This window comes from Aspergillus tanneri (genome assembly GCF_003426965.1).
Source record: "Aspergillus tanneri strain NIH1004 chromosome Unknown AapTan_5_pilon_pilon_pilon, whole genome shotgun sequence".
NCBI classification, from domain to species: domain Eukaryota; kingdom Fungi; phylum Ascomycota; class Eurotiomycetes; order Eurotiales; family Aspergillaceae; genus Aspergillus; species Aspergillus tanneri.
The window spans coordinates 1,257,510-1,279,544 of NW_022984632.1; the positions used below are offsets into that span (position 1 = coordinate 1,257,510).

Here is a 22,035-nt window from a genome sequence, read left to right on the forward strand (position 1 = left end):
AAACACCGGTGGGTATTTTTTTGGCTCTAGGGGCACGGAGAATCCGTTGTACACTTCATTGGTGGCGGGAGATGGATCGTGATAAGGATGAGGAGATTCTGATTAAACTGAAGAGGATGAACTTGAAGAAATCCAGCGGAGTTGAAGCTGAATTTGCAGCATGGTCAGAAAGAATTGAAAGATCTACAGGACAAATTTGCATATCACATGGCAATCACAAATCCCTATTGTGCTGCATAAAATGCTGGATACAAACACTGTTTTGTACATACCTTGTACGTAATAAATGTAAGGTATGTAATGGATGTTTCATCCGCTGATACAAACTCTCTTTCCCGTTTCGGCTGTCAGCCCCCTCAGAGTATCCGGTTTGCCCCCCCCGATCCATCTCAAGGGGGACACATTCAATCAAAACTGCCCATACTCCATACACTAAATCAACACCGTCCATCTTGGCAAGACCCATCTCTTTGCCTTTATCGGAATATTCGTCGGCCTCCGACACTACCGGCGCTCCACGTCACTGACCCTCGAACTTCTAGATTGCCCATACTGAGACCAGAGAACCCTACCCCTCCTCCTTCACCATCACGCTTATACCGCCGTAGCGCCTCTCGCAGGTGTGCAGGGAGCAATTGGCCTCGATGCGGGTTGGGGGGAAGCTTGAATTCTCGTCGTGGTTGTGATCCCTCTTCCGCCTCCGTCTTCATCATCGGGGGTCGTGATGCCCCGCAAGTCTCTGAAGGAAGTTCGTATTTGACAGGCGCTGGCCCGGTAGTATCTGGAGTACTGCTCACGGTGCTGAAGGAGGACGACGAGGAGGAGGAGGTCGCTTCCTCAGCCTCAAAAGCTGCCAGGGCTGCCTGGTCATGGGCATCTGCCCACTCAGCCTGGACCGTCCGAGCCTTCTCGATGATTTCGCCTGCGAAAACCTTGGTAAATCCATTGATCGTCGTGACCACACTGGCCGGGACCGATTGCGATAGGGCGTGATTGACGATCCGTCGTAGCGTCTCCTTCCTCAGCTTGGCTCGTTTGAACAGATCATACCGTTCGGATTGTAATGGATTGAATGCATCCACCAGTAACCTGTTGGTGTAACAATGACAAATGAGAAAAAGGGGTAAGCCAGTGACAAACAGCAACAAACCAACAAAAGAAATGGAATGGAATGGAATAGAATGACATAGGCACCAAAAAAAAAAAAAAAAAAAATACGTACGCTAGATTCTTCTTCTCCGCCTCCGTATCGGTAGTCCCTTCCTCCCTCCGTAACAGCTCACCCTCGTCGTCAAAATCCTCATCGTCATCGACGTCATCCCCCCCTGCACCTCCAGTACCTCCCCCTGCACCACTTCCTCGTACAGAGTGTCCGTCCGCATCCAGCGACCCGAACCTCTCGGCGCCTCCGCGCGCACTCATGGCATCTTCTCTCTCACGCTCCTTTTCCGCCTTGCTCTTGCGACCACGTTTCTTGCTTTTCGACGCGAACACCCCGTCGGCACTGGCACCCCCCAGACTACCGGTGAAGCTGCCCGTGACGCTCCCGGCATCACTGGCCGCGCTGAAGGCACGCGAGTCTGCATCGATGCTGGTTGGGAAGGAGGTCTGTCGGAGAGGGTGCATGCGTGGGCGTTTGGAGCTGACGATCAATGGTTGGGAAGCGGATGAAGAGAGGGAGGGGCGTTTGAGCGGGTTACCGGACGGGGGCGGTGGTGAGGACATGATGATAATGCTGATGAATATAACGACGATGAATTGGCTCTAGTGGATTTCGTTTCCGAATCCACGTTTTGAGGATTCGATATGTTATCCCTGACTGGGCAAGAGAGCTCCGTTGGTGATCGCAGGTCGTTCTATCGGGTCATCTGTAGAATCGTAGTCGGGCCAAATCACCGATGTTTGCTACTGTAAGAAATGCCGCAGAAATTTCATTCAGTCACTCTTGACATGCTGGGATCTGGTAAATGGTGAGCCGCTGAGATGAGGTGGTGGTGCTGATGAATGAATGTTGGACTGATTGAAGGATTGGAATTCCGCTCCTATGCGGCAAGTCCCGTGGCCGCTCTTGGCGGTGATCGATTAAATCCGCCCTTCTATCAAACTTACGCCCAGTCAACGAATGTATTTCGAATCCTCTACTCCTTCTAAATACTCCCTCTTGGGGTTGTTATTTTACCACGTCCGGACTTTCCAATCAAACAATATTATTAATATTCAAGGTAGAAAGAAGGGCAAACGAAGAGGAAGACTAATGAATGATTGTAAATCAACCCACTCGAGTAACATTTGTTCGCCTTGTAGCTGCATTGTTCATCCAAAAGAATGGTAGGAAACAAAAGTACATAATAAGGCTCGACCGGTGACGCGAGAAAGGAGCAAATTAGTTGGCGTCTGTCCGGCAGAATCGGAATCCACGCAAAACGAAGGGACAAAACAAATGAACACAAACCCCGAAAAAATAAAATAAAATAAAATAAACCAGACTACGTTCACGGCTATTGCATTCCCATCCAGCGACACAATTAAGAAAAACTGACTAATCGCATGACGGCATGTATAGATGTCCACTCAAACGCGCTCTTCGCCGAGCCGAGGGGCCCCCCCTTTCCAGTCAAGCCGTTCGTAGTAGCGGAACACCAGGTCATATCCATCCAGATCATGAACGATCCGATCCACCCGACGGTATCCCTTCATATACTCCATTTTGGTCATGCGGCGAGCAGCCTGTCGTTCCGCATAGGCCGCCTCCTTGTGGCCGTCCCATTCGTCCATCGATCGCTTGGTCTCGAACATAGTCATGGTGAAGCGACCAGGTTTGAAGATATCAACGACCTGCTGTACAATCCCAGCCGTGGTCTGCCCGTTCTGGGAGTGCGGCACGTTGGTCTCGAACGAGGCGTAGGAGCATTCGGGTTCAGGTGTCACATGCACCGTGAAGTAGTGGGTGCCGGTACCCTGATCAGGAGAGGGAATCACCCCGTTGGCAGAGAAACCGCACGGGGTGAACAAGTAAGCGTCGATGCGCGACTCGGGATATTTCTCCTTGGGATAGACGTTCGCAAGGCCCGAGGACTCGGAAACCACCGTACCCAGTGCATGACCCTCGGTGGTCAGTTCGGTAGGGAGTACACGGCCTTCGTCGGAACCCAAGTCATCCAGGTCCGAATGGTTGCTGAACACGTCGACATGCTCGTTCCGGTCCTTCTCGAAGTTACTGTAGCGTTTCTCCGCCACGGCCGTTGCATGTTCGAGATAGAACTGCTTCGCGTTCTCTTTGTCCAGGTCCATCATCAACACCTCCAGGGTCTCGTCGTTGCCATTGTCCACGTTCGCGACCATATGCTCGGGGATCTGCAAGATTTTGGTCTCGGTCACCCCGTCCTCCGACTCTGCTTGGGGACTTGCAGGAGGTGTGAGCAAGGTGTGGGGCTCGGTCAGGTACAAGTACCAGTGCTCGCCATTCATCTTGCCGATCATGTATGCACTCCCGTTCTGGAAAAGCTTGTCCATGGCGCGCACTTCGTCTCTCCAGCTACGATGCGGGCCACGCTGGCGGTCTGGGAAGAGGAAGTTCTTCCGGCTGTAGAACACCCGATACGGGGCAGATGCAACATTGATCCCCCGCGCCGCCGGCGCAGTGGATTTGGGAAAGCCACCAAACAACGCCGCAATCTCAAGGATGCGAGGCAGTCCCGACAACAACGTAGTGGTCCCACATGTCTTGAGAATCAGCTTATGGGGCCAGACGAACATGCTGGATTCCGATAGGAGGTAAGCGTCCACATCTTCCGACGATACGATCGACAGCACCTGGCAATTGACCAGATCCAACATGTCTTTCCAGATCTCCTCCGGTACCGCCTTCAGACCGGCAGGCTTGGCCGGTCCCAAGGACTCCGCAGATGGCGCAAACCAGACCTCCAGGAGTTTCTCAGGGCCTAGGATTAACGGTTAGTACGAAGAAATAGTATAAACCATGAGAACCAGAAACGCAGTGACATACCCTCAAAGGCATTGGTGGAATCGAGATCCTGGGTTGCGGAGTAGTTAATCGTAAGGGACGGAGTTCCCATAAAAGAAGACGGCGACGCCGTATAGTTCTTTGGAATCCCAATGTACACCATCTTGGACAGATTGGTAGAATGAAAGACGAGAATCGGACTTGCAGCAGCAATATGTTGGCTTGAATTTGTGGACCGTAGACAGGAAAGCCTAGGGAGCACTATCTGCTACCCAGACGAACAAAGGGGGGAAATGTCCGCCTGAGAGAGAAGGCCCTTATTCGATTTTGGAAGTGGCACACAGCCAAGAATGTATGGTTCAATCAAAAGCCTTAAAGGCTGCTAGGGAGGTCGAAAAGAGAGGGAGAGGAGGAAAATGCCTCTAGAAAAAGGAATTGTGGCTATATGTTGTAACCTCGTACTGGAAGATACCGATACCGATCAAAGTATCGGGTCTAGCAGACGAGGATATCTGCTTTTCCAAAGGGAACAAGAAAAGACGATGACCAAAAAAACAAAAAAAGGAAACGTAGAATCGAGAGCAAGAATGCGTGTTATCGAGGCCTGGAACCAGTGGTCAATTAGCATAGAAAGTCCAATTGCAATCCTGACATTAGAGTACGCCATCACCTACTTTGCAGGCTTAGACAGATACCGCAGTAGATCCTTCGGGTTCATTGAAGGTGCGATGCAAATCGGGCTTAGAGAAGCGCGATGTAGCAAGAAGCTACAGGGTTGCACATCTGCAGGAAGAGCGAGAAGAAAACAAAGAGAATTCAGTGAATATTAATTGCTCGAGGCTCCCGAATCTCGCTTCGATTGGACGAAGAGAGGGGGTTTAAGAAGCGGGGTTCACCAGTACAAACAAGGGGGAAAAACAAAAACAAGAGTAGCAAAAAACAAAAAAAAAAAAGGGAAAAAAAAAGGGTTGGCGTGAGGCAACAGTTGACAGTTCTTGGGATCGTGAAGTATTTATGGGCTAAATAATGTGTGTGGGCCCGGAAAAAAAGTTCGCGGGGCGCCAACGAGTTGGGTAGGGAGACCTGTGATGGGTCAGAAACGAGACGACGATTGGGATTCACGCAGGAAACGAGACGATGGAGGCGAAGTAATTGAGGGATGAGGTTCAGGTAAAAAGACGCACCACGATATAAACAGTAGAAGGATGATTTCTCTTCGCACGAGAGAAAACGAGCGAGGAGAAAGGAAAGAAGAGGCGACGATGAGGTCGTGCGACACAGCGGGTTTTTCTGCCGGCCGTCACCCGAATGCGGAGGGCGGTCAGCCGATGGCAAAGGGATGGGCGAGGCTGTTCGATGGATGGATTCATGGTTGGTTTATATTCGATCGATATCGCCTGGGAGGGGAGTCTGAGTGGCTTGTAGCAGTCACTGGATTTCTCTACGATGATAGCTGGACTTCGTGTCACAGGTTCATTCCCCATCCGTGTTACCGGAAGTGAAGTAGCCAAAGTGAAAAATAAATAATAATAAAAAAAAATCTATTGACACCGATATCCTTCACTGTAGAGAAAATATGCCGATTCAACGCCTTAAACTCACGATACCTGAAAGAGTAATGAAGTAGGGAAGAAAAGAAACGAAAAGAAGCTGTCCCATCGCCATGGAGAACTCGGAGAAACAAGGAATCTACGATTCCAGGACGGCATGCGCCAGCTGTACCTCGCCCATCTCACTAATCTTACCGGCCATGAATTCTCCCACTGCGCTGGTGAGTCGCTGCCGGACCTCCTCCGTAACCATGCCACTGTCTCCGTTGGAAAGAGCCATGCGTCCTTCCCGCAAGGTCGCCAGAACGCTGAGAAGAACCCCTAGGACCCGTTCTGCCTCCGGTCGTCGCGCACTGTCATCCGTCAGGCCGTCCTTCAGCAAGTTACCATACGTCGAGACGTTTGGCAATATCAAAACCCGCACTGCCTCTGCGCCCCCGACCGCGTGGAGCCCAATGATCGCTCCATAGTGGGCTCCAAACGGCTTCGATGGGTCCAGGAATGTTTTCAGGCACGACCGCGCCAGCCGTGGCTTGAGGGTATGGGAGGAATGGGAGTATTTTCGGGCAATGAGGCCGAGAAGGGACGCCGCCAGATCCCGCAGGGCAAACTGTTCGGACAAGTCGGCGTTCCCACCGAGTTGGCGGCCAATTAGGCAGGTTAGGATAGGAGGCACCAGGGATGCGACCTGCGCCCGTCAGTTTCACAGACCCAAAGGGAGAAGGAAAAAAAACGAGGCGGCTCACATAGGGGTCAACGTAAAGCGATTTGTTTTGCACCAGCGCCTCGGCCATGTGCATCACTTGCGTCAAGACAAAAATGTCCTTCAGGCCATGGGTGACCTTCTCGGAAATGAATTGGACAAAGTACGGCACCAGTTGGTGCAGACCCGGATCTTCACGCAGACTGGAGTAGCCCGAGGTGCGGTATTCCTCACTCGACTCGTCCAAAAACGCATTGCAAACCTTCTCGAAATAGAGCTGGAGCTCTTTGGACAGCACATGCTTGACCAGCGGTTTGACGGCCACATTACCGCTGCCACTCATGGCTGCCAGGGTGGAGTTGGCATTGGGGCCTTTGGACATCAATTCCAGATTTCTCGAGTCGGCGGCGGTAGGATTCTGAGGAATCGACGGTTGCACACCTTCAACGGCCAACCAGTGTGCTGTCGAGACGACCCATTAGCACCATGTAGCCAGTCGCATACGGGGAAACCGGGGGGTAGTAAAGGCAGAGAATAAATACCGGTAAATGAAATCTCCCGAGGAACCTTTGGCAGCGGTGCATTGATTAACTTCTCAAAATCCACCTCCTCGTCCTCCACGTAAAACAGTGGCTGTCCGGGTCCAAGGGATGCCTCCCCAAACCGTAACGGCCTCGTAGACTCGTAACCATAAAGCGGCTCGACATCGAGAACATGCAGGGCCTGGGCCACATCCTGCGTCGTAAGTAGCGTGCGTCGACTATGGCGCATGAACTTCAGCGCCTCTTCGAGGACCTGAGCGATGCGGTATTCGACGTCGCGGGCCAGATTCTCGGTGACATCGTTGTTCAGGTTCACAATGCCCGCGGACTCGGCGACGTCGCGGATATTATCTGGATTCCAGACGGACATGGTAGCTCGGCGTTGGAGGTGAGGTAGAAGGAAGTCTCAAAGAATCGATCAAAGGGAGGGTAAGACTGTAGTCGACGAAGCTTCTTTTATTGAATGGGACGGAGCGGTTCGATCGGAGCGAAGCGCATGCTGGATGGGCGCTCGGACGTCACGTCGTGGAAGAGATTGGTCGTTGGAACGCAATAAAGTGAACGAGAGAAGGCAAAGTGAGCGGAGCTGCGCTCTCGGGATGGTTGGTTCCCCGTAGTCTGGTAAATGTCACCAACCACGAAGTACAAAAGAATAATATACTGACTAAAACGACAGATAATATTGATAATAAAAAAATAAAATAAAAAAAACCGCAGGGTGGATATTCATTAAAAATTACTATGCTAAACCAACGGGTCTATAACCCGGGTGTATCAAAACACGGCATTTGGAGGTATCAGACAAGCAAACAACAGATCAATCAATCTACGCAGTCCTCCGGGTATCAAGCCAGCATGTCCCTGCCATTACCATCAATAATCTCCCTCCCTTCTCCTGTTGCCAGCGTACCTGGGGACCAGGTTCATGGCCTCTATTTGGCCTCAGCCGCCGCAGCAGGCGCCTCCTGGGTGGTGACGGCAGTATCCGCCTTGGTCGGCTTCTCCGTAGTCTCTTCGCCTGCCTTGGCGGGCTTAGCGTTCGGAGCTGGTGCTTTCTTGGGGGTTTCATCGGCTGCTTCTTTCCCCGCATCAGGGGTCGCAGGAGCCGGAGGGTTCTCTTCCACCGCCACTGTTCGAGCAGACGCCAGCAAAGCGGGGCCACTTCCACCATATGCCTTGGGGAGTTTGTCCTTCACGGCGGGAGAGAATTCACGGGCCAGGTTGGCTCCATTGGAGATGGGATGGAACTTGCGGGTGGTGTTCTTGCTCAAGAAGACCTTCATGGCGGCGAACATCCAGCCCATGATGGCCGGCACGTTCACAAAGAACTTCTCTCGCAGCAGCTCGGGATAGGCTGTGGAAAACACATCGATGGTCTTCTTGGTGGCAGCCCGAAGATTGGGGTTCAGTCGTAGAAAGCTGAGATTCAGGTAGTCATGGACCTGGACCATCTGGTATGGATCTTCTCCGTCATACTCAATGACCGACGTAGCCTGGGCCATTTTGAGCTCCTGGACCGCGAGCTCCATGAGCGCAACACGCCATTGAACGAACCTGGGAAGAGGGGTGGTTAGCAAGCGACTCTGTCGACAGGTCTACCGTGAGACTCACTCATCCATATTCCCAAAGGTATCGTCGATACTCTTGACAGCACCGTAGATGTTCCAGGTCACCACGGTCTCCTTGCCATCGGCCTCGGTGTATGTCGTCAAGTATCCCAATCCTGCGAATTTGCTGGCGCTGAACCGACCCGAATCGGCCAACGCCGTGGGGTTCGTCTGTTTGCGCCACTGCAGGGCCTTGGTCAGCTGCTCCTCTGCCAGCTTGACATTGCCCTCGTTGGCACGCAGGAACTTGATCAGCACATTGACAGTAGGCACGTCATTGGCATCCTTGAGCGGGACCCCCCACATCTCACCATGGCTCGTGGTGGACAGTATGGAGGGCAGCCGATCGAAGAACTGGCCCAGAGAGGGATTGTTGGCAAGATAAGCCGGTTTGTTCGCCGCGGGCTTTTCATCCTTCTGCTCCTCCGTGCTGGCGGGACCGGGTTCCGAGGTCTCTGGGGCAGCAGCCTCCACCGCAGGAGGCTCTGTGGTGGCAGCAAGAGGGGTGGTCTCTTTCTGAGCTGACTCCTCCTGGTTCTGGTCCGGGTGAGCCTCTGGAACGGGGGCGGGAGCAGCCGTGGTTGATTCAGCAACCTTTTCAATGGGGTTCTCCTGCTTATCCGACATGATGAATGTGGACGGATGGGGTGTGATCGAAGAGGATGGACGAGAAGGATGAATGGATGGAAAGGTGGGAGATAGAAGAGAAACGAGGGACGCCAGATCGGGGGAAGAATAGAAAAGAGGGAAAGGGAAAAATGAGGCAGTGAAAGCAAAAGGAGCGGGAATCACATGGCAGGCAGTCACGGGGGGTCTCTATTCTTCTTATGCTTGTTGCTATTGTTATTACTATTTTTATTCCTTTTATTATTACATTCGAACTATTATTATTATTCGAGGTACTCTGCCTTAAATCTTGGCCTCATTATTAGCATCCGAGGGGGATTATTTTTAGACATTTCCTCAATCAATCAATTACATCCATCCATTCAACTCGACCTCTCCGGGGATGAATATACAAAGCACTCCATATATAGGTACATATTCCGGACACACAACACCCTTTGATTCTATTTCGGTCTCTCCAGTAACCACGTCATTGCATTGATTGATCTCGTCTGCATGCTGCATGTTTCATGGCCACAGATAATCCTTACCATTCTGGTCTCGTCTCCCCTGAGATGATGACAGGGAAGAGAAGAGAAGAGAAGAGAAGAGACGAGGAGGAAAGGGATCCTCAGTTGCTTGGGTCTCAATCGACTCGAAGGTCCATGCAGAAATACAGAGCTCCTCTTTGAGAACGGAGTAATATGCCCAGTATGTATGCATCTATGTGGGTGTATTCACGTTGGTGGAGCTGTGCCCCTGACGGTGACTCGACTGTGCACAAGACCACGTAGGCAGTCATATAATCCACTGGCTTCCTAGGCAACACGTCTTTTCCTTATATACTCTGTACTCCCCTTGGCATTCATGCAGGTAGGCAGTCCAGCCCGGGATTCAGGGGAATCATCTTTATTTCTGGTCGAGATGGAGTATCTACTGTACTAGCCGAGAGAGAAAAAAAGGGGAAGGGGAGTCTTCCACACTACCATATCATAGCTGCCTCGTGTATGTGTCTGTCATGCAGTCGGTAATATGAAACAATCTCAGGAAAGAAAAAAGAGATAGGGTAAAAAAGGGCTATCGCTGGGGAATATACAGGAAATGCAGAATCTACTAGCGGAAACAATGCACCGTATCGCTATTTCTTCCCATTCAAGAATCGCTCGGGAATCTGGGGCATCAGAGGAGGCGCCGGAGGCGAACGATCGTCCTCGTCCTCGTTGTTGTCTTCATCTTCATCCATTTCATCCAGGTTCTCGGGGTGTCTAAGAACGAACGCACGGAGGTCAGAATGTGCCATAAGATCAAGTAAGTAAGTAAGAAAGAAAGGAAGGAAGGAAAGGAGGGAGGGAGGAAGGGAGGGAGGAAACAACCGTCCACTTACGCCAGGAGCTCCTTGATATTTCGCATCTCGTAGTGTCGTTTCCGCTGCTGCTCGAACTGACGGTGTTTCTCCTTGGCTTCTTCCGTGGTCATCAACCCGTCGGCACCTGAAGCGGCCTCTCCATTCGTCTCGTCGGCACCAACAACCACATGCTTGTCACTCCGGTGCGACTCGTTGCTGAGACTGCGATCACGCACGATGCGATCGCCTCTTTCGACCCGACCAACATCCGCGATAGATTCCTCCGGAACCCCCAGTTCCAACTCCGGGATGTCGTCCTCCGCGACGGCTTTCCTGGGGGGCTTTCTCGACTCGTCCAGTTCATCCACGACCACTCCTTGCGCATCAATCAGCCTCTCTTGCGCTTCCACGAGCTTCATTTCTTCCTCGTCTTCGGCCGGATCGTAGTGCGGGGCAAAGGGTGTCTTGGGCTCGTCAATCTTCATCTTCGCCGTCTTCTCCTGCTCCGTAAGGTACAGGTTCGCCTCGTCCCATTTCAGGCGCGGGGAGTTCTCATCGTTTTTAATGCTGACGAGGGACTGGCGTCGAGACGAAGTCCCCGGACGGGTGGTGGAGGATGACCGACGACGTCCTGCGTTCTGGAGGGTGTTCTGGAGGGTGAGTTCCTTGGTGTCCACGGGGTCGGTCGATGAAGGAGGGGGTGGAATAGTATCACTGGTGTGCGACACTTGAGGAACATTGTGAGAGCTCGGGTTTTTGAGGATGCCTGTTAGTTGGAGGAAGCGGGTTAGTCCAGAGTACACCATCCAGTGGGGACCTAGTCCCTTACCCTTGGGCCTTTTGTGCATTTCATCCATATTCTGTGCCATCGTCATGATTCGAGACAAGAGACCGTAGAGTAGTAGTAGGAGTTAATATTGAGAAGGGGGGAGGGGAATGGAGGTAAAAAAGAAGGGAAAAAGCCCCTGATCAACAGAAACCAAGCAGCGTCTCTATTCAGATTGATTGAGTGTTCAAGAAACTCAAATGAAACATTCGCGACAGTTGACTGCTGGATGATGGATTTGGCGGGGGGAGACAAATGGGTCTCAGCCTCCTGACTGGCGTACCAATGAGTGCGGTGGGACGGAGGGGGGAAGGGATGATTTCAAGGTTCCAACTGGAATTGAAGGCTCCAACTGGAAACAAAGTGGCGGTCGTTTGAGAAACCCCTTGAATGAGTCTAAAGGGGGCTAATCCAGTGGCGAGCTCAAAATCGACTGGATTTTAGGGGAAAAAAGAGGTTCGTCTGTGGTTTCACCTCGACGGGCACGTGGGTACCCATGACGTCTATCCTCTATCTCTCTTGTGATCTACGAAGACAGCTAAGGAATGTCATGTTTCATTCAATGCAATGCAATACCGTATATGGAAGAGTAAACCCAATCCGAACAGATGTCCGCCGGTCCGATCGTCTACAGTTCAGCCCAAGGCCAATAGTGATACGCCCGAATCCCAGGTCAAAAGAAAACACAATCAAAATGCCACCCGCAGAAATACGTGTATAGGGGAATATGGTTAAAGTCAGCAAAAAAAGAAAGAACAGAAAGGCCTAAAAAATAAATAAAAAAAAAAAAAAAAAAGGGCAAGACAGTGAACGAAATCAAGAAAGCCACGTAAGAGCGCAACAAATTCAGCCCAAGGAGACAGATGATCTGCTGAATTGTCCGAAGATAACAACGAACTGTAACCTCTACACAAAGATTAGTCGGATTAAATATGCCCGAACGAGAGAGCTGGAGAGGGATATTCAAGTAGAAAAAAGCAGGTTGTCAGTAGTATCAAGTCGTTGTGGGAACGAAATACGTAGACCCAAAGAAAATGAAAGGGGGAGCAAGGGAAAAGAGAAGAAAAAAGAAGTCTTTCCAATACAATCACATGTACCTGCACGAGGGCAAGTTCAGGCAATGGAGTCAAATTCCTCTCGTTCGCGAAGCCGGTTTCGCGCAAGTTCGTCCCCTCCATTGGCCGACAGCTGCATCCAGTGCAGCGCCAGACACAAGCTTTGCGGGTCCGACTTAGAGTTCTTGTCACGGCGATACATCATTTCTGCCTTGAACGTGTCCCGCAGCAAGGTCAGCGGAAGCGTCACGCGAGGCAGGAGTTCCGGATGGGTCAGATACAGAATCGCAAGCTCCCGCTGGGCAACTGGATTCCCTTCTTTGGCGGTGATGATCCACATCCCCGCCGCGTCCTCGATCGCATGGCCCGGTCGAGGGTTCATATCATATCCGGGAGGAGGATGGCGTCGACTGAGCTCCTGCGACACAATGTTGTCGGCGATTTCAACCATGCTGTTGCAGATTTCATCTTTCAAGCTCAACGCCGCCAGTCCAAACTGCAGAAACGCCGTCCCCGCATCGGTTTTGTTTAATAGTTCCCCGGGCACAAATGCCGAAATGAATTGCAAATCTCTGAACAGGGTCTTCGGTTTCACTTCAAGAAGCAAATCCCGTAGGGACTCCACGATTTGTTTCTCTGTTGGGGTCGAATAATCGGAAGGTCGGGAGCCAAAGATGACTGATTCGGCAGCAGGTGAAGCAGGGGTGTGAAGGATGTCCCTCCCGAGCCGGCCACTAGCACTCGACTCGGAGAAGCTATGGCGCGCAGCTCTCTTTCCTGAACCAGGGGCCCTTCCTTGATGGCATGTGGTGGTCTCTTCGACTTGCGGGAAAGGGGGCTTATCATCGCTACCAGAGTTCAGTGATGCAATGACTAATGCCCGTAAGTCACGCAGTGCCTTCAATTTGACGAAGGGATTTCCATGGCGGGAAAAGACTTCGATTAATTGACCGAAGACCATCCGATACGAGAACGGGGACGGATCGTTAGCATCTAGAGCGGTGGCTTCGGAGGGTGACGCAGAGAGCGGAGCAGTTTCGTGCCGTTCTTGGTCTGGAGGCTCAACTGATTTGCTTCGTCGGCTGCTTGACGGCGTACGACGGATGGTTTGGCGGAACTGCCGCTCGTCATAGTCGGTGTAGAATCGCTGGATCTGGGCCCGTTTCCTCATCTGCACCTGAATTCTTCGCTGATCCAGAGCATTGCCAAACCACGCATCCGTTTCGCTCCCGCAGCTCCATACTGGTGAGCCCAAATCGCTCAAGAGTAGGCTTGTCAATGTCTGTCGCAGCTCATCGAGGAAGGTGGCTTTCCCATTAGTCTTATGGTCATTCCGGCGAGGCTGTTGACCCGCAGTGTCACCTAGAATCGAGGGGGGTCGAGAGTATATACTAGAGATGCTTGGGGCATAATACGCCGGCTGGTGCGGCGTCGACCAAAATGTACTGCAAGAGTCGCCGGTGGAGACCGAGGCGGCCCTTCCTGGCGAGTCCCCTATTGAGGAAACATCCGCTATGGAAGGGTCTCGAGGTACTCTCCACTTGTCCGACATCAAACTTTGGAATGAAGCCTTACGGTGTACTGAAGGAAGATCTTGCGAGTATCTAGAAAGGGAGTCCGAGGGGCGCAGATGGTTACCATGTACCTGCGAATACCCCGAGTCTTCGTTGGCAGCGCTGAACGGCCGCAGCGTGGAAGACAATCCAAGGAAACCGCGGTTGCTGGAGCCTTCGTATTTGGCTCTCTCCTTGTGGAACAACTCACTGGCCCAAAGGACCGGAGTCTCTGCCATTGTCTCTCCAACGAGTCGGTTGATACTTGACTTGACTTCGTAGCAAAACCGGTGAATGCGTTCCTCGCCTTTACAGAAATTGTCAATGTTATTGTGAGACAGCCACTTTCGAATCAGATCGACCTGTTCATCAGATAGCTTGTTGGGTCCGCCTTGGCTGCTTGGGGCCTTCATAATGTTCATGACCTGTAGCTCTGGCTTTTGCAGGAGGGACCCTCCCAGGGAGGATCTAGTACTCCCTCGTGATTGAGCCACATTTGGCGCCTGTTTGTAGAGACGGGCAGAATAGACCATGGTCTTCAGCGCTAGTGCGACGTGCTTGGCATCCTCATACCGCATGGAATTCTTCACGTCAGTCATGTACCACATCTTGTCCCGGAGCTTCGTCACAGTAGTCATCATATCCTTCACCGTTCGCTGTAGCCGCAGCATATGGCGATCAAGGGCGACGAAGTCATTTTCGCATCGATCAATGACAGAGCGCGAGGCCTGGAGAGAGCGAAGACTGGAGGTATACATCGGTCCTAAAATCCATGCGTCGTCGGCAAGTCGGATTGGGGTGTTTGTGACGCTACGGAGGAGCTGCCGCGCAGCATTCCACCAATAATGAGCACCAATAAAATCGGAATCATGGTGGCAACATGCCATAGCACGGTCGAATCTCTGCTTCAGGGATAGACCGGTTACATGCGGAGTCTGCATGCCAACCTCGACATGATCACTGGAAGGGTTCTCTTGGATCAATTTCACAATGGCAGTTTGCAACGCTTCGAAGTTGTCCTCCATTCCCAGGGTAGTTGACTGGACCTCGTCAGTAGATGGCGTGTCCGAGCCGCTCGATTGCCTATCAGAGAAGAGACCCCAGACCAGCCGCCTTCCGCCCTGTGCAATTGAAAACACGGTCCATTCTTCAGCAGCAGGGGGCTCCAGGTTAGCACGGCCATCGGGTTCGCCGACATCGGACAGTTCAAAACGGATTCGGTCAGCATTGCGGCTGATGCAGTTCTCTGGGTGTGACAGAAAATCCAATTCTGTTTGGAAGAGGGGCCTACCCTTTGAATACTGTCCAAGGTGGCTATCAACAATGGGTCGGTAAAAGCCGGGCTCGACCGGAGGCTCGCTTGGAGATGACATCTGCTTCTCCCGAAGGGAGGATGGGAAGGCCAACGATCCAGGAATACCAAGAGATGGGGCTGGAGAATTGCACACAGGCGTAGGGAAGAGTGCATTCAGCAGGGATAGAATGTCAGACGAAGACAGCATCAGAAAGACGGCTGGTGACTCTTGTCCATTGATAGATCCAAGGAATGGGGGATTCTGGCGAGATGTGCTTTGGTCAGAAGGCGTGATGGTGAATCGGTTTAGCATGTGCTCGACATGCTGTCTCACTGTAGGTCGGGCCATAGAAAAGTGGTTCCTGCCATTAACGGTGGTTTCCACGTCAGCAAAAACAAAATTTCCCGAGAGATCGGATGAAACGAATAATATACGCACATCGACCGCAGGACGGCAAACACTTGTGAATAGGCCTGCACTCCGACTTGTCCCAGGAGTTTTTCTCGCGCATCCTTCCTGATATGAAAATCAAGTAAAAGTCCATGTGCCTGAAGCGACTTGTTAGATCCATGGCCACCAGACCAAATCAAGGGACCGAAACAAACCTCAGGGTAGGTTAGTGCGCCATATAGATATTTGGAGAAAAACCACTGGGCGAACAGAAACTCCAGGTAACGGTCACGACTCTCCTGGTGATCCAACTTTTGCAAGATAGCACTGCTGAGTTCCATTACCGTACGGGGAAGCCCTCCATCCGGATCATCTAGCAAGTGGAATAGGGCATCAACGGCGGATGCAAAGAACTCCTCGGCCACATCCGTTCTCAATGGGTCCGGAGGCTCCACGTCAAACCCTAGGCCGGATGGGGTGTCTACATGTTCCAGCAGGAAGGCACCCGTTTGGAGGATGTCCATCAGATACAGCTCAAATTTGGGCTTCGCCTTCCAGTCACTGCCCATGGCCCAGGCGGCCAAGATGTGGCCGATGAGAGGATAAAACCTACTGCCACCGTCGGTGATCAGCTTGGCGCAGACAGAGGACCATACATCCAACCGCAATCGGGCTTCGGGGGCATCCGAATCCAGTGGCGCCGCAAAAACGTTAAAGAGCAAAGTAGACAGAGCATCCGTTCTCTCAAAAGCCAACACATGGTCCCTGAACGTAACGAAGGGAGTGGGACTGCGCTTAGGGATAGACATATTCCGGGACCGAGAGGCTGAAGAGAATGAGAGATCACTAGATTCCCAGGATGGGGCAGCGGAGGAGACCAGAGCGCCCAGCTGACCGGGTGTCAAGCTGCACAGACGCTCAAAGATGAACTGGGCATCGGTGCGGACCAGTTGCAATATCTCAATTAGATCAGCCCTAGACTGGGGACTCAGCTGCAGGTAAAAGTCCGGAGCGCGGTCTCCGGCAGCCTCGGGGGCGGATGGCCAATCTTCCAACAGGTCCTGCCGGTGAAAGTGGCGGCGAAATGCGGAATCACAGGATTCTTGGAGATCAATCATGGTATGGTAAAGAGCAATGAAATTTACCTTGTCGTCGTGTTTCAGCCGGTCAACCAGGCCGCGTTGCACCGCACTTCCTACGCGGACCAGGCGCGCGGAAATGCCCATAGAGACCTTGGTGGCATGGAGACGGTGCTCCAGCCTCTTCCGGCGGGCTTGTTTATGCTGATTCTGGCGATAACGGATGGCCAGATCCTCAAAAGACACCTTGGGGGCATCCTCCGCGGACCGGGATAGTGGGGGGTTCGCCGAATGTCCATCATCAGAACCCAAGGGGGTTGCTATAAATTGCGAACTCGAGCGGCCCGAGTTACCAGACTCACCTGTAGTCTGACCCTTTGGCTCGGGGGGAGAGAGAGACGATACTGAAGACATGCTGACCGTCGCAGCATGTGGTTGAGATACAGTATCACATTGTGCAGCAGCCGTAGCTTGTATCGAGGGGAACCAGTCTAGAATGCGCGAGAAACCCCCGAGGGGCAAACCGTCAGCAAAGCAGATGGGGGAAAGCTACTAAAGATGTAGATCTGTCGTGAAGAGAGAGAAAAAGCCCAGAAGGAAGCCCCCGTGGTCGCATGGAAGAATTGAATATTTATGAGTCAAGAATAGGGGATGGAGATCATCGAGACAAGTCACATTTGAAACACCCAGGTACCATAATAAAAACATGGCCAAAAAAAAAAAAAAAAAAAAAAAAAAAGTTGGGGGGGGGAAAAAAAAAAAAAAAAAAAAAAAAAGAAAAAAAAAAAAAAAAAAAAAAAAAAAGTTCGGGAGGGAGAAAATAAATAAATAAAGACATACTGGTCACGTAAGTCAAGGTCGACGAAATACGATCAGATTGGGCATCGAACATGATGTTGCCATGGGCAGTCTCCCGGCCGGCCAGCCAAGAGGATAGTCGAGGTCGCAAGATGCCCCTGGCGTCGGAAACCAACTCTCTATCGCATGGTTCTCCCCTCAGAGGTGACTGGGAGGAAGAATGACGGTTCTCATGGGGTGCAGAGTCCTGTTGAAGTAGATCCAGGAAGACGCCTGACCCGATCGACAGCTCCAGGATGAGGTAACGAGGAGGAAAATACAGGAAAAGGTGGGGTCGAAGAATGCAGGAAGGTGAAGAGGGAGAGGAGGGGTCCAAATAAGAGGAAAGAGTCAATGGATTCCGATGTCCAGAAATAAGAATAAAATTACTAAATTTCCTATTCTTGTTGTAATAATAATAATTAGAGCCGTGGGATGGCACTAAATCAAGGGCCGCAGATGGTGGAGAGGAGACGGTCCGATCGAGTGGATAGGTTTGGTCGAGAGACAACTGGCGAGATGGAGAAACGAAGATTAAAGAAAGGATGACATGCAGGGGAGGGGGAGAGAAAAAAAGGAAGAAGAGAAAGAAGAGAAAACTGCCGTTGACAATGATGCGACTAGGAGTGATTGATGCCAACAAATCGAAGGGATCTCTGCCCTAGGATGAACTCATTCGCAGGGCTTTTTTCCGACGAATTCGATCGGGAGAGAAAGAATAAAATTAATTCCATAAAATTAAATACTAAAACTAAGACAAACCATGGAGTAATAATAATAATATAAAAAAAAAAAAAAAAAAAAAATTATCAAGAAGACCCAAAGTATACGAGAGAGGCGATAGTATCACCAAACCAGCACCAAAACGCGGTGACTCGAATCGGACGCATGCAGAGTTGGTGGACGCAGTGAGGCGAGGGTAAAATGTGTGTGACCACTCGATCATCCTGCTTGGATCCTACCCAGATTCGTTCATCCCTCCATGCTCGGATGGATGTCTGGATGTCTGGCTATCTGGATATACAGTACGATTCCACTACGGACTTCTCGCCTACTCTCCGAACTACAAGTACATACTCAAGGGTGACCTTCTCTCCCCCTCGGAGGACCATTCTAATCCGGAATAAATCGTTAAAAGGGGGGTGAATATGAGGGAGTGGGAAAAGAATCATAATACGGAGTATGAATTACTCTCTTGGTCATCCTGCAGTAATCCAGCAATCATCCGTCGCTCTCGTTCTCCCGCGCAGATCGAGAGAGAGAGAGAGAATGATTTGGACTCGTCCAGCGCACTTGGTGACAAGACCCAGGTCAGCTCAGGTCTGTCCGCTAGAGTACCTCCACAGTAGGTACCACCTACCAACTGGTGTCAGCCAGTGGCCACTCCAAGGGGGAGACTATGCGCGCAGGGAAGGTACCTGTTACATACGCAGGAGGTACCACCGCACTGACCAGAGATGATGTGCTGGCACTGCATGCAGGATTGCCCCTCCGCGCCCCATGATTTGTTGGCCGTCCCCCCTCCTTACAGTTGGACGGTTTTCTTGTTTTCGCCGCTCGCAGACGATGGCTCGCAGAGGCTGCTCTGTCTGGTCAGGTTAATGAGCGTGAGTGAATCCTCCCGGAAGAAATTCGAATCCTCCGAGAGTGTCTTTCCACCAGGACAGAAAAAGAAGCAGCAGAAGCAGAAGGAGAAGCTCGATCGGGGGAGTGGAGAGGCGCTAGTCCCGTTGAGGGAATCCTCAGACTGGATCAGGGTCCCACTGGCACGTGTCTAGCTGTCACTGACCAGTTCACCCTGTCTAACGCCATCGGGATTAGTGTCATCCTCCATCAGCCATGGATCAGATGGCCCAATTTGCTATTCAGCTCTCATGTTGTTTGGGGGTATCAAACAGGCCCTGAATGATCCAGAGCCTCTCCGGAACGTCAGCCATCTAGGCTTGGACAATACTCCCCTTGTATTAAAATGGTAGTATGTCATGAGTTCAATGTACATACAATATGCAGTCTAACGGCTTCGCTCCCCATCATCGGTAAATGCAGTATGATTTCGAAATAGCAAACACAAAAGGGATTAGAAGAGTCAAGGATGGAAACGTAAAGAAAAGAGAAAAGAAAATAACAATAATAATAATAAAGAGAGACAACAAAAAAGAGTCAGGGGAAAAGACGAAACGAGACACATCCCTTTTTCTTTGTCTTTTTAAGTTCTATATATGGACAGTCAACAAATCACCCTCAAGATCCATGTGCCCACTCTCAAATAGCCGCTTCGCCGCCAGAAACACCCCAGCTACCCTAGCATACGTTGGGACGGTGTTTCATATCGGGATCAGGGAGACGGTCTATTTGCAAACCCATTTCTTGTCAACCTCTTTTTGTCCCACCCGGGTAGCCACTCTATTCAACGTGTCCTTCAGGACATCTTTGGAGACCTTCGGAAAGCTAGTATAGTTTCATTCATTAGCACTAAATCAACAATGGTCCCCTTCGGCGCGGGGCGGACTCACCGTTTTTTCAGGATTTCAATCAACCCCATCTTCGTGAGATCACTCCCATCGACCACCTGCTTAAATTCGTTCAGCTGCTCTGCCGGGAACGTCCGCTTGGCCTTCCCCAGTGCGCTCCCGTCCTGCGTTGACGCACTCGCTGAAGATGCTTGGCCTACGAAGGCGCGAAAGAACGACCGTCCCGGGCCAGCCGTCTGCGCCGGATCGGCAGCCTTGGGTTTATGCCAGTAGGCCGTGGAGAACGGGTCAATCGGAAATGTCACGGAGTCCGATATCGTCTCCATTTGATACGCTTGCAGCTCCGGCACCACCCCTTGTTCCTGCCACCGGATACCCGTACAGACAGGTTCTAGATCCCCGACAATAAGGCGTCTTTTCCCGTCCACAGGATGGTCGTCCTCGTCGTCCAGGAAGCCTTCCATGTCATCTTCCCCGTCCTCACTGCCATCCTCCTCTTCTTCCGAGTCCAGCTCTTCACCCTCCTCTGGCTCCTCCCATTCCGCTTCAGAATCGTAGTCGTAGTTCGTTTCTGGTAGTCCCCGGTGGAAAGGGTTCCTCATCATCTTACGTACAACAGATCCGGGCAACCGCTTGGTATAGGTTCCCTGATAAGGAGGCCGAACGTCCTCGCTAAATTTCAGCGACTTCATCCTAACCTTCCCCAGCAAGGTTCGCGGATTCTGTGCAGCCTCCGAGACCCCATATTCATCATCCCGATTCCGCATCTGTGATTGGATTTCCCGGATGGACGCTGCCAGACGGCCGTATCTCCGCCTATACGGCATGATCTGAAAGAGCTCGGAAGGGCGGAACACCAGAGGGCCTCCCGAACCCTCAGAAACCAATTTCAAGGAGGCATCAACTTTCTCTCGCATCAACCTAAGCGCCTCTGAGTCACGTCCAAATCGGTTCAAAGGGGCAATGGTTGTATGAGACTGCAAGAAAAAATCGGGGAATGTTCGTTGGTAGTCGTTTAAAATGGTTTCAGCAGTCTGAGAAGGTTCATATGCAATGGCAGTGGGCTTCTTCGGCAACTCTTTATTCGGATTGGTAGGCTGCACAGCAGAGTCTGGCTTCGCGAAAAAGGAATTCAATTTCATTTGTGCCTGCGATGTGTCAGCTCTATTCTTAACTCCCAATCCGTGCCATGCTAAATGGTAAATATTCCGTATTCGGATGGAGAGACGTACCCTTTCCTTTTTCAACTTCTCTTTCTCCCTTTTCCGCCGGTCTTCTTCCTTAGCTGCTTCCCTTTTCCGCTTCTCTTCCTCTTTCACAGCCTTCTCTTCCTCCTTGGCCTTTCGTTTCTCTTCTTTTCGCTTTCGCTCTTCATCTCGTTCAACTTCCCGCTTCTTCTTCTCCTCTTCTTTGATCCGTTTTTCTTCCTCCTTCTTGGCTCTCTCTTCTAGCTTCTGGCGTTCCCTTTCCTCTTTCTCCTGCTGCCTTGCCTCCTTACTTGCAGGGGACAGTTTCCTTCTCTTCGCTGCTGGTGTACTGGTAGTGGACTGCTTGCTTGTATCGGTTGTTGACTGGGTGGTCAGGGCAGTAGGTATAGGGGCGGTGTTCTCCTGGTTTTCCATATCGCTGGGTTTAGACGACGGTTTATCATCCGGATGAGCAGGTTGGGGTTCGTCCATGTCCTGGACCGGGTGCTTTCGTGAACTTAAAGGAGACGAAGGGGGATACCGTTGCGCAGGAAGGGAAGGGAGACTAGGGCTGGTGTCCATTGTAACTTCCATCACATTCCCAATAGATGGGAATAATTCACAAGCAAATAAGTCGAGGACAATGTGTATTGGTAGGCCCGTGAGAAAGAGTGGTGGGCCTTGTCCTCCGATCCTTGAACAAGTGGTTGGAACGCGTTAATTGGATTATGTTCGCGCCTGGGTCGCGTTCGAGCCACGTGATTGCTACATAGGGACTGTCTCTAGCTCCAGAGTAAACAATCATGGATTTGCGGAGTAGAAAGGGACAGATATTATTTACATCTTGTGTCATCTATAAGTGCTGATAAAGAAATTCAGATCTACAATATGCCTTCACTTTCGCGTCTTAGGTTCCCAGATCAAGAGATTGGCCATAATATCATGGATGCAAATGAAATGGGACCACGGAGAACCAAGTTTGGCTCATATATGTACAATTCAAATTATTATTACTAGCTGTTCAT

At 51.3% G+C, this 22,035-nt stretch overlaps 7 protein-coding genes across 7 annotated transcripts; all 7 read right to left on the reverse strand.

Annotated features, from left to right (window-relative positions):
* Nucleotides 1-476: 476 nt before the first annotated feature.
* On the reverse strand, nucleotides 477-1,725 carry ATNIH1004_009837 (transcription initiation factor TFIID subunit 11 family protein; the record flags this gene model as incomplete). Its single annotated transcript, XM_033574419.1, has 2 exons — nucleotides 477-1,089; nucleotides 1,223-1,725. The coding sequence occupies 2 exons, from the start codon at nucleotides 1,723-1,725 to the stop codon at nucleotides 477-479; spliced, it is 1,116 nt and encodes a 371-aa protein (XP_033422437.1).
* An 846-nt stretch (nucleotides 1,726-2,571) lies between these two features.
* Nucleotides 2,572-4,127, reverse strand: SPE2 (adenosylmethionine decarboxylase SPE2; the record flags this gene model as incomplete). Its single annotated transcript, XM_033574420.1, has 2 exons — nucleotides 2,572-3,941; nucleotides 4,007-4,127. The coding sequence occupies 2 exons, from the start codon at nucleotides 4,125-4,127 to the stop codon at nucleotides 2,572-2,574; spliced, it is 1,491 nt and encodes a 496-aa protein (XP_033422438.1).
* A 1,526-nt stretch (nucleotides 4,128-5,653) lies between these two features.
* ATNIH1004_009839 (TATA-binding protein-associated factor TAF6) lies at nucleotides 5,654-7,129 on the reverse strand (the record flags this gene model as incomplete). The annotated part of the gene is made up of 3 exons (XM_033574421.1): nucleotides 5,654-6,202; nucleotides 6,261-6,679; nucleotides 6,760-7,129. 3 exons carry the CDS (start codon nucleotides 7,127-7,129, stop codon nucleotides 5,654-5,656), a joined length of 1,338 nt encoding a protein of 445 aa, XP_033422439.1.
* A 562-nt stretch (nucleotides 7,130-7,691) lies between these two features.
* sfh5 (CRAL/TRIO domain protein) lies at nucleotides 7,692-8,993 on the reverse strand (the record flags this gene model as incomplete). Its single annotated transcript, XM_033574422.1, has 2 exons — nucleotides 7,692-8,313; nucleotides 8,371-8,993. 2 exons carry the CDS (start codon nucleotides 8,991-8,993, stop codon nucleotides 7,692-7,694), a joined length of 1,245 nt encoding a protein of 414 aa, XP_033422440.1.
* A 1,117-nt stretch (nucleotides 8,994-10,110) lies between these two features.
* ATNIH1004_009841 (PP1-complex regulatory subunit GLC8) lies at nucleotides 10,111-11,186 on the reverse strand (the record flags this gene model as incomplete). The annotated part of the gene is made up of 3 exons (XM_033574423.1): nucleotides 10,111-10,237; nucleotides 10,357-11,083; nucleotides 11,147-11,186. 3 exons carry the CDS (start codon nucleotides 11,184-11,186, stop codon nucleotides 10,111-10,113), a joined length of 894 nt encoding a protein of 297 aa, XP_033422441.1.
* Nucleotides 11,187-12,256: 1,070 nt separating this feature from the next.
* On the reverse strand, nucleotides 12,257-16,929 carry ATNIH1004_009842 (uncharacterized protein; the record flags this gene model as incomplete). Its single annotated transcript, XM_033574424.1, has 3 exons — nucleotides 12,257-15,407; nucleotides 15,485-15,594; nucleotides 15,652-16,929. The coding sequence occupies 3 exons, from the start codon at nucleotides 16,927-16,929 to the stop codon at nucleotides 12,257-12,259; spliced, it is 4,539 nt and encodes a 1,512-aa protein (XP_033422442.1).
* A 2,771-nt stretch (nucleotides 16,930-19,700) lies between these two features.
* Nucleotides 19,701-21,592, reverse strand: ATNIH1004_009843 (putative chromatin assembly factor 1 subunit A; the record flags this gene model as incomplete). The annotated part of the gene is made up of 3 exons (XM_033574425.1): nucleotides 19,701-19,800; nucleotides 19,866-20,971; nucleotides 21,056-21,592. 3 exons carry the CDS (start codon nucleotides 21,590-21,592, stop codon nucleotides 19,701-19,703), a joined length of 1,743 nt encoding a protein of 580 aa, XP_033422443.1.
* Nucleotides 21,593-22,035: the final 443 nt, after the last annotated feature.